Source organism: Balaenoptera acutorostrata, chromosome 9, assembly GCF_949987535.1.
Source record: "Balaenoptera acutorostrata chromosome 9, mBalAcu1.1, whole genome shotgun sequence".
NCBI lineage: Eukaryota > Metazoa > Chordata > Mammalia > Artiodactyla > Balaenopteridae > Balaenoptera > Balaenoptera acutorostrata.
Window position 1 is genome coordinate 52,432,958 of NC_080072.1, and position 12,107 is coordinate 52,445,064.

The following is a 12,107-nucleotide window of genomic DNA, read 5'->3' on the forward strand; positions in this document are numbered from 1 at the left end:
TAGCCCTGCTCTGGCTTCGAGTCCTCCCCAGCCTGTTCCCACCTGGCCCACTGCAGCAGCTACCTCACTGGGCTCCTCACCTCCAGGCTTGGCCCTTCAGCCCATCCTCCCCTGCACGCCGCACCCAGAATGAACTCTCAGACTCAGACTCAACCCTGCGCACCACTCTTGCTTAAAACTCTCCCTTCAAACTGCCGACTAGGTCAAGTTCAGTTTCCTTGGCATGGCCTTCAAGACTAAGATTTTACTCCCAACTTCGTTTCCAGTGCCAACTTCTAGCATGCCTGGCTTCTCCCTTTACACCCTGTCGGGCAATCCTGCTACGCCTGTGTGCAAACTGTTCCCTCTGCCTCGAAGCCGCCTTTGCTTGGTGAACGCTCCCTCATCCCCAAAGATTCAGCTTCCACGATACCTCCTCCCTGCTGCCTTCCGCACCTCACCCACCACCTCCACGAGGTAGGGTCCCTGGCTTCCCTCTGTCACCACAGCACTGGGCTCTAACAGGCTCCTTCTGGATCTGTTTTCCTTTCCACGTGGGGAGTGAGTGCCCGAGGGCAGGGGTCTGCACCCTTTGTCTCTAGCATGCCTGGCTCAGGGCTGGACCAGAGCAGGTACCAGGAAGGGTTTACGTGAGAATGAACGAACAAGTGGATTAAAAGCAACTCAACATACTGAAGCAATCGGTGGCCTGAACAGTGAAGAAGCACTCATACCCCTTCTCTGTAATGGAGGCCTCCCGGGACCCACCCCACACCCCGCGCCTGGTACCTGCATGAAGAGGAAAGTGGCGAACCACTCCCGGAGCTCCATCTGCGTCTCACAGCACAGGTACCTACAGGGTGGGGCACAGGTCTGGATGCTGCCAGGGCCTGGCTGAGCAGGGATACCCTACCCTGTTCCCCCGCCTAGGGTCTCGGGGGCAGGGCCCAAATCTGGACAGTGAGGGGACCCAACCAAGGGGGACATGCTACCATCTCTCCTCGGCCTGGGGCCCTCACTCACCACTGCTGCTTCTCGTGTTTCTCCGTCTCGTGCACCACCGTGAAGCCCCAGCTGCAGAGAAGGGGCAGGTGGGATCACTTGACAGCCCAGAGAGGCCTCACAGCCCCAGTGAGAGCCTAGGACACAGCCCAGAAGCCTGGGCCAGGGCTGGGGGCAGAGTTCAAGTCCTTCTGCGGGCACAGCACATCCCGGCCGCTGCCTCTTCCTCTCACAGCCCTGCCAGCCTCCCAGGGCCTTGGCTCCCCCACCCCCCAGCCCTATCCCCCAGAGAGAAGCAGGCACAGCCAGCGGGTAAAAGGCGAATGCCAGAAACCCCAGCCTAGTGATTGCAGTTAATAACAGTGAATAGTGGCTATGCATCACTTTTCAACTTTTAAAACGTACAACCATATCAATTATACTTCACTTAAAAAAAGAAGGAAAAAAACCCCATACAACCACCCTTTGGAACAGGCGTGCCATTATCTTCCCCATTCCTCAGATGTGGGAAGTGAGGCACAGAAAGGTCCCAGAGTTAGTCAGTGACTAACTGGATTTCAATCCAGGCCAATGGTTCTTAAACATGAGCAAGCATCAGAGTCCCCTAGGTGGCTTGTGACAGCACAGACTGCTGGCCCCACCCCCAGAATACATGATTTAGCAGGTCTGGGGTGGTACCCAAGAATTTGGGTTTCTATTGTGTTTCCAGGTGCTGCTGCTGCTGCTGCTGCTGGGCTGGGAGACCACACCCTCAGAACTATGAGCCAGCCCCTGTCAAGTTCACAGCCCTCAGCTGTGCCTCCCCCATCAGTTCTGAGCCCCGCAGGCCCTAGTTGTGGACCCACCTCCCCAGCCCCAGCTCACCAGGTGGGTGGCCGGAGTTTCTTCTTCACTCCCAGGTAGACTTTGAGACTCCTGACGGGCCACTCCTTCTCAGGCCGGTGACTCTGGGTGGGGGAGGGCAGAAGCAGCAGGAACTTCAGTCAGTCAGGGTGGGCACTGGGGCAGATCTCCCAACTGGGTGCCTCCCTCCCCCCTCTCCCCAGCCCCTCTACATCCCAGCCCAGGAGCCCTCCTCCAGGAAGCCTTCCTGACAAAGCCCTCCCTGCTCACAATCTAGCTCAACAGAGCCCCCAGGCCTCTCTCCCTGCCCCAGCATCAGACAGTCAACCCTTGTCCCCAAGGCAGCTGGATGTCCACAGCAGTTGATTCCCAGTCCCTCCCTGCTGCCCCGCAAATCGAGAACTGATCTGTATCAATATCATCAGCTGATCCAGATTGTCTGCAGAGGGACAAGTCTGCACGTTGCACATCACCCTTTGGCACCAAACTGAATGAGTGTACAGGAGCTGAGAGCCTCGGCTGTCTGTTTGTCTCAGGTTATTTATTCTTCACCCTTCCCTGCCCCATGGAGCCTCCAGGGTTGACTGTGTGAACAGAAGGCTTGTGAGGTGAGCAGTTACTGGCTCTTTGGTTCCACAAAGTGAAGGCTAATGACTCAAGCTGAAGCAGAATGGCCGTTCGGTAGACCGCAGGAAGAACTTCCCAGTGGTCTAGGGCAGGAAGCGACAGACCAATGTATTGGGGAGGGGCACCAGATCACTGACATGCTCATCTCTGGTCCCCGCCTCTGCAGATGGGTCTGGGCTTGGAAGGAGCAGGCTAGCTCAGAGGCAGGGGGATGGGAGCAATGACCTCCAGTGAAGAAGTGGGTTGGAGGTCAAGCTAACGAGCCTTCCTCCTGCTCTGGGAGCCACTTGCTTGAAACCCTGCCCCCACCAGGCACCCCTGGTGCCAACAGGGACACCAGGGTGGATGGCAGGACAGGGGGACTCACAACCAAAACTGGGGGTCAAAGATTGAGCCACCTCTACTGTTCCCCACCATTGCTCCCAGCCACCCCCAGGCATGGCTCCTCAGCAGGAACAAAAAGAGGGGACTAGGGGATGACTAGGGGATGGCCAGGGAGATGGAGAATTTCGGAATTGGTGGACTTCCCTGTGAGGTCACAACAGGATGGGCTGCCTAGGGAATCAGTGGAGACTTCGGTGCTATCACAGGGGGTATAGTTTAAGAAGGGCTTATTAGGAACCTTCACCCTGCTTTCACCCCCAGTCCTCCTAATGACCAAGCGCCTGATGGGGGAGCCCCACATCTCCTGCACATAGCGGGACAACGGCTATGTGCCCAAGAGGGCCAGAACAAGGTGAGCCGCGGGCACAGGATGATCAGGGCTGCAGGCAGGGAGGAAACTGGGCAGAGATAAGGAAATCAGGCTGCTGATATGGGAGAAACAACGTCTAGGGAGAATACAAGAAAGAAGAGGCCTGTATGCAAACAGGGAAGACAAAAGGCTGAGAGCACTGAAGAAATCAGACTGCAGTTGGAAGAAACCAGGCAGCGGGAATGGAAAGACTGAGACAGGCCGTAAAAGAAGTTAGGCTGCAGGCGTGGAAAACATCCAGCTCGGAGCACGATAGGAGAAAGGATGTGGGGGAAACTGAGCTGCAGGTACAGAAGGAATCAGGCTGAGGGAATGAAAAGCAGACAGTGGGCTTGGAAGAAGTCGGGCTGTGGGTGTGAGGGGAAGAGAACTAAAAGCAAGGAGTAAAGTGAATCCAGAGTGGGCGGAGCCGGCCCAGGCGTGTGACAGGAACAGTGGTTGCAGTCAGGGCGTGGAGAGGATTAAGGGAATGGAGGCGGTCAAGCCAGGCTGTGGTTCCTTCAGAATCAGAAAAAACAACCCTCAGGCCGCTACTTCCTCAGGTACTGGTGCGTGTGGCGTGTACGTGGCAGGCTTATGATGTGAGCATGGCCAAGACAAGAAGGTTGAGGGGAACTTCGGGCGGCAAGGGGAGCGTCAGTCAATGTAATCTTCATTTCTGATCAAACAGCTCATGTTGGCAGCATCTCCGAGGTATAAGGTCACTGGCAGGGAATGAAGTTCACTCCTTGACGCTCAAAGACCTCTGCTGGAACCAAGATCTTTCTAGAATGTGCTTTTCCCAGGGGCCTCAGGGTCTTTAACAATGGGAGACTCCAGGACGAGGCTTGGGTATTCACATAGCCTGAACTGCCAGGGACTGTCCCAATTTCAAATCTTCTGTCCTGTTGCCCCATAAGCTAGCAAATATCAGAATCACCAACACCTCAGTAGCCAAAACACACCTTCCCAGGGCTCCTGTGAGACCAGGTGCCGGATGCCACTGGGGAGAGCACCATCTAGCCCTGCGCTGACCAGCCTTTGCTATGAGGCCTTGATTCCTATATTTCAAGGAATAAAAAGCTGAAGCTTTGAGGCTAACAAATCTGGGTTCGAGTCCCAGGCTACCACCTAGAGATGGCCCTGGGCAAGTCACCTGAAGCCTGCTTTCTCACCTGTGAAAAAGGGACAATACCCCTCCACAAAGGACAGTAGTGAGATTACATGTCCCATTATGTGAAAGGCTGGGCACCAAGCCTGGTTCGATAAACATTAGATCTGCTTCTTTCTAGCTCTGCTGCCTCCACTCCTCCATGTCAAGGGACCTGCAGCTGCTTTTCCAGGTGCCTCAGCCATTCTCCCTCCTCCCTGCCCACATTGATGGTCTGGTTCTATTCCAAGGGGCTAAGCACACCTAGAGGGAGAGGGCCAGGGAAATAGCATCCAGAACCAAGGGAAACTGACTGGAGGGGTGGATGGGCCCAGAAGTAAGGATGTGATCACAGAGGGAGGCAAAGGAGAGAAGACGAGGCATTCCCCACAAGGGTCAGCAGGAGCCCAGGCTGCATTAATAGAGGTATAATGTGCAAAGAGATGGAGGTGAGGGTCCTGCTCTATCTGCTGGGCTCCCACGGCAGCCAGGTCTGTCCAGAGGTCCTCAGGAGACGCAAGGGGCAGAAAGGGCGGGAGACGCTGGTAGGAGCTCAGGCTGGTCCCCTGGGCTTAGAAACACGTTTCTGTTGCCTGTCTCTGCAGAGCATCTATACTCTGTGGCACCCAAGGCACAGCTGGGATCCACAGGGGTGTCATGGGAGGCAGATCTCAGCTGAACCTGAACAGTGATACTCAGTATCATTCTAGGGATAGAGCAGCACCAAGGGAGGAGGGAACGAACTCCCCTCTCCCAGGGTGTGCAAACAAAGGCTGGCGACCAGCTCGGGAGGCTACTACAGCTGGGGAATACACCACAAGCCTCTGTAGTCCTGCTCTTGCGTTTCAAGATAAGGGCAGTAGCAAGGACATTCTAATAGCCCTGGAACTCTCTCCAGGGCTGGAAAGAGGGTGGCTCCAGGGGTGACAGGAGGTGAAGATCAGAGCTCTAATTCAAACCTAGGGGCTTCCATTAACTGGCTCCACAGCCTCCACCCTGAATCTTTTGGGAAAGTCTAGAGCATCGCACTGATGGGGGACCTTATCTTGGGGGAAGGACTCTGGGATAGGGTTGGGGATGAAGAGAAGGAGCCTAGGCCACAAGCCCTAGGGTGGAGGCCAGGAAACCATGCCTGGAGACGGCCAGGAGCTCTGGCTGTGTCCCCATGCTCCCACTAGGCTCACTTGGCCCCCAGGAGGTGTAAGGCAGCTGGCAGTTGACCCACAGCTACTCACGGTCTCAGGGGCCCCGCTCCATGGCCTCTGGCTCTGTTTGATAGAGGATCAGGGTTACGGAAGAAGGAGGCCCAGGTCCAGAGCTAGGACAGTGTGTGTAGTGGTGCATGGCGGGATGTGGCTTGTATGCTGGGGCAGCGGGGGCAGTGCTAGGACGGAGATGGCGTCTGGTCTGGGAGGACGCCCGGCATGTGGACAGCATGGGCATGGAGTGGGCCGGGATGGGGTATGGCCTATAAAGCAACAAGGCATGCACAGGCCACAACTTGGGGCTGTCACCACGTAGCATGTTCTTGTGGGTGCCATGACCAGGCACAGGTGAGCAGCACACGCCTGATGTGATGGCATCCAGGTACCAGGGCCTAGTAGGGCTCCAGGGCAAAGCCATGTGATCACCGAGAGCCACAGCAGGAGGGTCTCTGAGAGTCCACAGCTCCCCCCAACTGCCGTGCCACCCCAAGACCCCGCGATGGGGATGCTCCCATTGTTAGGCCCAGGGGGACACTTGTGCTCGGGTGTCTGAGCACACTCGGGTGCAGGTGCCCACCTCAGGGCAGGACCCAGCAGGATCACGTACCCGGACCTCCTTGTAGAGCCGCAGGCAGCTGCTGTTGAGGATGAAGTAGCGATCGTGGAAGCCACCTGAGGGCAGGCCCAGGCCCAGGAGGCTGCGGTCCTCTCGGAACTTCATCATGCCGTGCTTGGTTTCGCCCACATGGCTGGCTGGGGGAGGAGTGGGGTGGGCACAGGCTGCACCAACCCCCTGCCCACAGACACAGACACCCAGGGCAGGGTCCCAGGATGAAGGAAACTGCTCCATCCTGCCCCAGCCTCCAAAGAGGCCTGCCCGCCTGGCGCCCTCTGCCTGAGCTGTTCCTGCCTGGATGGAGGGACCCACCACCAGGTTGCCCAACCCTGTAGGCACCACCCATCCAGGGACACCACCTACCTAGGTACAGCAGCATGGCCTCCATGGACTGGTGCTTCTTCACCACCAGGTAGCTGTCCGTGCCCAGCCCATGCAGGATGGGCAGCACCTTCTCCGCAAAGTGCAGGGGGCGCTCTGGGGAGAGGGCGCACCGTCACCAGGGCCACTTGGCCTGACAGCACTGAGGGCTGGCCCACGGACACACATCACCTACGTGCCCATGGGCACCGTCCACTCGCTCTGCCTCCTAGCGCCACATCGCTGCCCTGACCACCTCCCACACCCAACACGTGTGGCCGGGACCAAACCTGCTCCAACCCAACATGTCCAAAACCAAGCCAGTGATATTCCCTGTGTGTCCTCATCAGGGAAACCGGCACCACCCCCCAGGCCACCCAAGCCAGAAACAAACCCTCCTCCCTCTCAGCCTCTATGTGTCGAATCTCTCTGCTTCTGTCCATCTCCTTGCAGCCACCCTGGCCCATGATCCCATCTTCTTGGACCAATACTGTGGCCTCTGAAGCAGTCTCTGCTGTGTGCTCTCATCCCCTCTCCCCACGTCTCTCTACCCAGCAGTTAAGGAGCAATCTTTTCAAGCTCCCAACCACTAACCCTTCAATGGACTTGCATTGTTGTCAGGCCCTGAGGGAGGCCTCCGCCTCTATCTCCAGCCCCATCCCGTGCCACAACCTCTCACTGCCCTTATCTTAAGCTCCTTGAAAGGATGGTGTCCCTAGCCACCACAGGGCCTTTGCCCATGCTGTTCCCACTGCCTCGAAGTACTTTCCCCTCTTCTTCACCAAGGAACCCCTACTCTTCCTTAACCTCCTAACCCAGGGACTCCAAAGCCAAAGACCCTGTTATACGCTCTGCTGACGGACTTCCCTAGTGGCACAGTGGTTAAGAATCCACCTGCCAATGCAGGAGACACGGGTTTGATCCCTGGTCTGGGAAGATCCCACATGCCGCGGAGCAACTGAGCCCATGCGCCACAACTACTGAGCCTGCACTCTAGAGCCCATGCTCCGCGAGAAAGAAAAGCCACCGCAAAGAGGAGCCCATGCACCGCAAAGAAGAGTAGCCCCCGCTCACCGCCTGTCACAACTAGAGAAAGCCCACGCAGCAACAAAGACCCAATGCAGCAAAAATAAATAAATAAATGAATAATAAAAATTAAAAAAAAGCTCTGGTGGCATTGTGGCCCTTTCCTTCACAGCAGTTAACACTGCTGTAGTTGTGCGTTTACTGGTGTGATCATGGGACTAGTGTCTCTATTCCATACCAGACTACCCCCAAGAGGGTAGGGACTGTGTGTCTGGCTCTCCTGCCCAGTGCCTGGCACTCAACAAATAACAGTAAAACAAATGAACAGATATGCCCTCATCCTCCACTGCCACTGAGACCATCCTTCACCCTAAAATGCCTTTATCACTCCCCTTCACCATGATGGCCCCTTCACCACACCACCAGCACCACCCCACCCCTCTCCTTCTGCATGCTCATCACCACCCACTACCCCCCTCACCACCAATGCTGTCACTCACAATCCCACTATCAAATTCAGCATCTCCACCCTTGCAAGCAACACCATTCTCACCGACACCTGAGAAAGTGCCATAGCTGACACCATCTACCCCTTCACAGTCCCTTCCATCAGCCACATCACCTGAACCCCTGTCAGCACATCACCACCACCATCACTGAGATCACAGCATGACAGCAACATCCATCATCTAAAACCCCCTTTGCCACCACTGTCAGCACACTGTGGGGTAGAGGAGGACAGACTGGGGCCGCCCCATTTCCTGCACCAACCCTGTGGTCACCCACCTGCCTCCTCCCTCTCGTTGACCTCGAAGCAGGTCCAATAGTCCTTCTCCCTGATGCCCACATTCCTGCGATCCAAGATCTCCAGGGTGAGCTCCTCAGCTGTCATGGATGCTGGGATCTGTGGGGGACCCAGGAGGAGGAGGAGATCAGCCTACCCCAGCCCCAGCCCCTGCTCTGCCACAACCCTGCTGTGTGATCCAGGGACCGAGCCCACCCCTCTCAGGGTCCTCTGGAGTCCTGGGATGCAGTGGGGTGTCTGAGTGGTCCTGATGAGCTAGGTGGGGAGAAGGGAAAGAGACAGGCCCTGGCACCAGCCAGATATAGGTCCCAAACCAGGGCTCCCCTTAGCATGGAAGCTGTGCTCCCCTGGTCATCTGAGCCTGTGCCCAGCCCAGTCTGACTCTCCCGGCCCCTTAGCTTCTAGGTCCCTGGCCCTCACCTTGACATGTTGCTCTGTCTCCGCCTTCTTTTCCTCCAGGTACACAGTGCAGATGAAGTCACCGGCGTGCTGTGGGGAGACAGGGCTCAGCTGGAGGCCTGGGGAGCAGGTACAGGCGGCTGGCCTGAGCCCCCCACCCCAGGCCCTGTCCTTCACCTGAGTCCCACTAGCAGTGCCAGCCACACGCATCTTCACAATGGCAGTGATCTCCTCCCGCTGCTTCCTCAGCTCCTCCTCATCCACCTGGGAAAGGGAGAGGGACAGGGACAGATGGTCACTGCCGCCCAGGGGCTGAGTTCTGCCTTCCACTGCCCACTGGCTGGGGACGCACACTAAACACCATCACATAGTGGCTGATGAGGTCTTCCACCACGCGGCCGGCCTTGTAGTCCTGCCCATCTGTCTGGAAGAGTGTGGGCCCAAACACAATAGCCAGGTTGTGCGTGTTCATCTGGTTCGTGTCTGAGAAGCACTGGACGCTGGACAGGGAAGGAGGGAAGCCTTGAGGAGTCAGCCCAGAACTTCCCCATCTCACCTTCCCAATTCCTGACAAGCCCATGAATGGCCCCTGGAGAGAGGCCAGGGAAGGTCCCAGTCAGAGAGGACAAGTAGTTAAGGAGACGAGGGGACAGTCTTTCTGGCCATGTCTTGGGTCCTGGGGAGAAGTAGGGCTGGGAAACTGAGAGATCTGTCCGCCAGCTGAAGCCGCCTCTATTCTCCCACCCTGCAGGAAGTAAGCTGGGAGACAAAGTGTCCAAGACCAGAGCACATCATAAGGCAACATTCAGTTCCCAGGCCCACCTGGTTCCCAGGGGAGAACAGTCAGCCAGATTGGGAATAGAAGAGTCTTTTCTACCCCAGCCCCCCAGTAGTGCCGCTTCTCACCAGTACAAGTGGCTGATAAGGGCTTTCACCGTGGCCCGGTTGACTGGGGGCAGACGCGCCAGTAGCTCTCGGTACCTGGAGACCTTCTCCTCTTCATCCTCAATCTCTGGGTGGGGGGAGATGGATCAGGTCAGGAACCCTCTTGTAACCACCTCCCCTGTCCCACCCCTCTGGCTGCCCTGCCTCTCATCCTAGGTGACACCACTCCCTGCCCCTCTCCAAGTCAAATCAGGCCAGCCATGCAGCAAAGACAAAGAATTCTCCAAGGGACCCTGGCTCTGTATAGAGTGACAATGGGAATAAGAAGAAAGGGGGGAGAAGGACTGGAGCCCACCACTGGGGCATGCCTAGTCCAAGTGCATGATGGGGAGGGGAGGGAAAACTGAGATCAGAGTGTACAAGTCAGCAGCACTGGCCTGGTCTCAGGCTGGGCACGGGCTGCAGGGCCCACCTGAGGCCTCTAGCCAGGCTAGGCGCTGGACTCGAGTAAAGAGCCCATCGGGCAGATCTCGCAGGAAGCGCTTGAGCGCCGAGGAGACGTCGTCCACGTGCTGCTCGCCCTCCTTGAGGCGCACAGAGCGAGCGTCCAGCCGCAGGCTCTCCAGCAGCCGCTGTGTCTTTGATGTCTGCCCACATTTGCGGTAGATGCCCTCAGACGTCAGGCCTGGAGAGGGGTGGGGCTGAGCTGGGGGCGGAGCCAGACGTGAGGGGCCAGGAGCATTGGTCAAGGGGAGGGCCTCACGGCTTTCAGGGAGATCCCAGGAAGGCGAGGCTTGGCCTCTGGGGCAGGAGGTAAAAGTCTCTCGAGGTGGGGAGGGACGGGGCCTGTGCCACGGGGGCGGGGCTCACCGCACTGAGTGATGTAGTCCACACAGCGGTACACAATCACCGGGATATCCGAGTCTCCAAGCTGCTGCTCCGACAGCGTGTCCCCTGAGCTGGCCGCTGCTTTCTGGATGGCTCCCAGCCAGCCTGTGAAGTCCAGCCGCCGCTCCCCCTGGATGTACAGCGTCCTGGGCCAGGGAGTCAGTCACTTGGGAACCTACCCCTGCCCCACCCCTCCCAGGCCTGTCAGACTTTCCAGGCTTCTCAGAGCCCCTCAGGGAGGCCAGAGCTCACCTCCGTCGCTCCACCAGCACCAGCACCTGGTTCTCGCTGTCCCCTTGGACGGCTGTGGAGGGATGGGTTGAGGTGAGGCCCAGGCCTTGTTCATGGTCCACAGCCCACTCCCTGCTGAGGCTCTCTGGGTCCACACACCCCTGGGACACACCCACCAACCCCTGGGGTGGCTGAGATGCACCCCAAGGACAGGAGAGGACATGAGAGGGCAGGTTGGCTCCTTCTGGCCAGGCTAGGGTAGAGTTCAAACTTCTGGGGAGGGGCTGGGGCCTGGGAGCCCAGGATAGGGTGCCCCGGAGATTGGGGCCCAGGTCCAGGTGTACGCACAAAGCTCCTGTAGTTTCCGAAGCTGCAGCGGCTCCTCGCAGGGCCCCTCTGGGAAGACAGCATGGAGCTCGGAGCCGATGAGGGAGAACCAGCCCTCCTGGGCCCGCTGTAGGCTCAGGCCAGCTTTGTAGGGTAGGCGCCCAAGCCTTTCAAAATCCCGGGCCAGCAGATCCTCAGCCAGGGGAGGCACGACTGCCTGGTGGGGAGGCCAGGGAAAGGGGAGATAGCCAGGGAGGCTGCATCAGCCAACAGCACTGCCCACCCTGGATACCCCAGCTCTTTGGCTTGTGGGCATGTACTTGTTTTCCACCCAACTGTCTCCTCTCTCTCCCCCAGGGCAGAACCCAGCACAGTGAACTAAGTTGGGTATCATGTCCCACTTCATACTCACTCAGATATGCCCTCCTCTGGAACACCTTCCCAGACACCATTAGGGATGTCCCTTCTCTGGGGCCACACGGCACCAAGGCATTCTTGCCCTCTGTTGTAGCACCAATTACAGTTTTTGCTGTTTGGACCCCATCTGTCTCCCCTACCAGCATGGGAGCCACTGAGGAGCTGGGATCAAGACCGGTTCATCTGGATCCCCGGGGCTCTGAGGACTGACTGTCAGAAGGCTCACAGGTGACTGATCGATGAACAAGAGAATGAGAGTCACAGGCCCTCACGGCACAGGAGAGCCAGAGGGCACCTGATTCTAGTCCCCAGGGCAGAGCTCTCCTCTGCAGCCTTCCTGCCTCCTTCCTCCAGGACAAGGCGCTCCCCCTGGAGGCAGCACTGTCCATCCTAGGATGGCTCTGCCTGTCATTCATTATTAAACATATATTGAGCACCTAGGGAGTGCAAGGCCCACGGCCCTCCTTCCACATAGTTGAGATAGGTTTCCTGACCTCCCCCACCACCAGGGAGCTGCAGATCACATCAGGGCCTTGGCTCTGTGTCTGCTGCCCTCCATCCAGCCCCTGATCCATGCGGTGGGAAAGCTGGGATACAGGGGATTGGCCAGGAGG

The 12,107-nt window shown here is 57.8% G+C and overlaps 1 protein-coding gene across 7 annotated transcripts in view; it reads right to left on the bottom strand.

Annotated features, from left to right (window-relative positions):
• ARAP1 (ArfGAP with RhoGAP domain, ankyrin repeat and PH domain 1) overlaps nucleotides 1-12,107 on the bottom strand; it is a 63,613-nt gene that overhangs the window by 1,593 nt on the left and 49,913 nt on the right. For 4 of the 7 annotated variants that reach the window (XM_007173682.3, XM_057553143.1, XM_057553144.1 and 1 more), the window contains 15 exons: nucleotides 11,098-11,293; nucleotides 10,771-10,822; nucleotides 10,501-10,664; nucleotides 10,103-10,315; nucleotides 9,652-9,757; nucleotides 9,098-9,245; nucleotides 8,923-9,009; nucleotides 8,767-8,835; nucleotides 8,328-8,445; nucleotides 6,519-6,632; nucleotides 6,147-6,292; nucleotides 5,570-5,602; nucleotides 1,846-1,928; nucleotides 1,003-1,053; nucleotides 769-832 (listed from right to left, as the gene is read on the bottom strand). In XM_007173682.3, the coding sequence (XP_007173744.2) occupies nucleotides 769-832; nucleotides 1,003-1,053; nucleotides 1,846-1,928; nucleotides 5,570-5,602; nucleotides 6,147-6,292; nucleotides 6,519-6,632; nucleotides 8,328-8,445; nucleotides 8,767-8,835; nucleotides 8,923-9,009; nucleotides 9,098-9,245; nucleotides 9,652-9,757; nucleotides 10,103-10,315; nucleotides 10,501-10,664; nucleotides 10,771-10,822; nucleotides 11,098-11,293 (1,644 nt within the window). The remainder of the gene's footprint in view (nucleotides 1-768; nucleotides 833-1,002; nucleotides 1,054-1,845; nucleotides 1,929-5,569; nucleotides 5,603-6,146; nucleotides 6,293-6,518; nucleotides 6,633-8,327; nucleotides 8,446-8,766; nucleotides 8,836-8,922; nucleotides 9,010-9,097; nucleotides 9,246-9,651; nucleotides 9,758-10,102; nucleotides 10,316-10,500; nucleotides 10,665-10,770; nucleotides 10,823-11,097; nucleotides 11,294-12,107) is intronic. The other 3 variants (XM_057553141.1, XM_057553145.1, XM_057553142.1) reach the window with 3 other exon arrangements.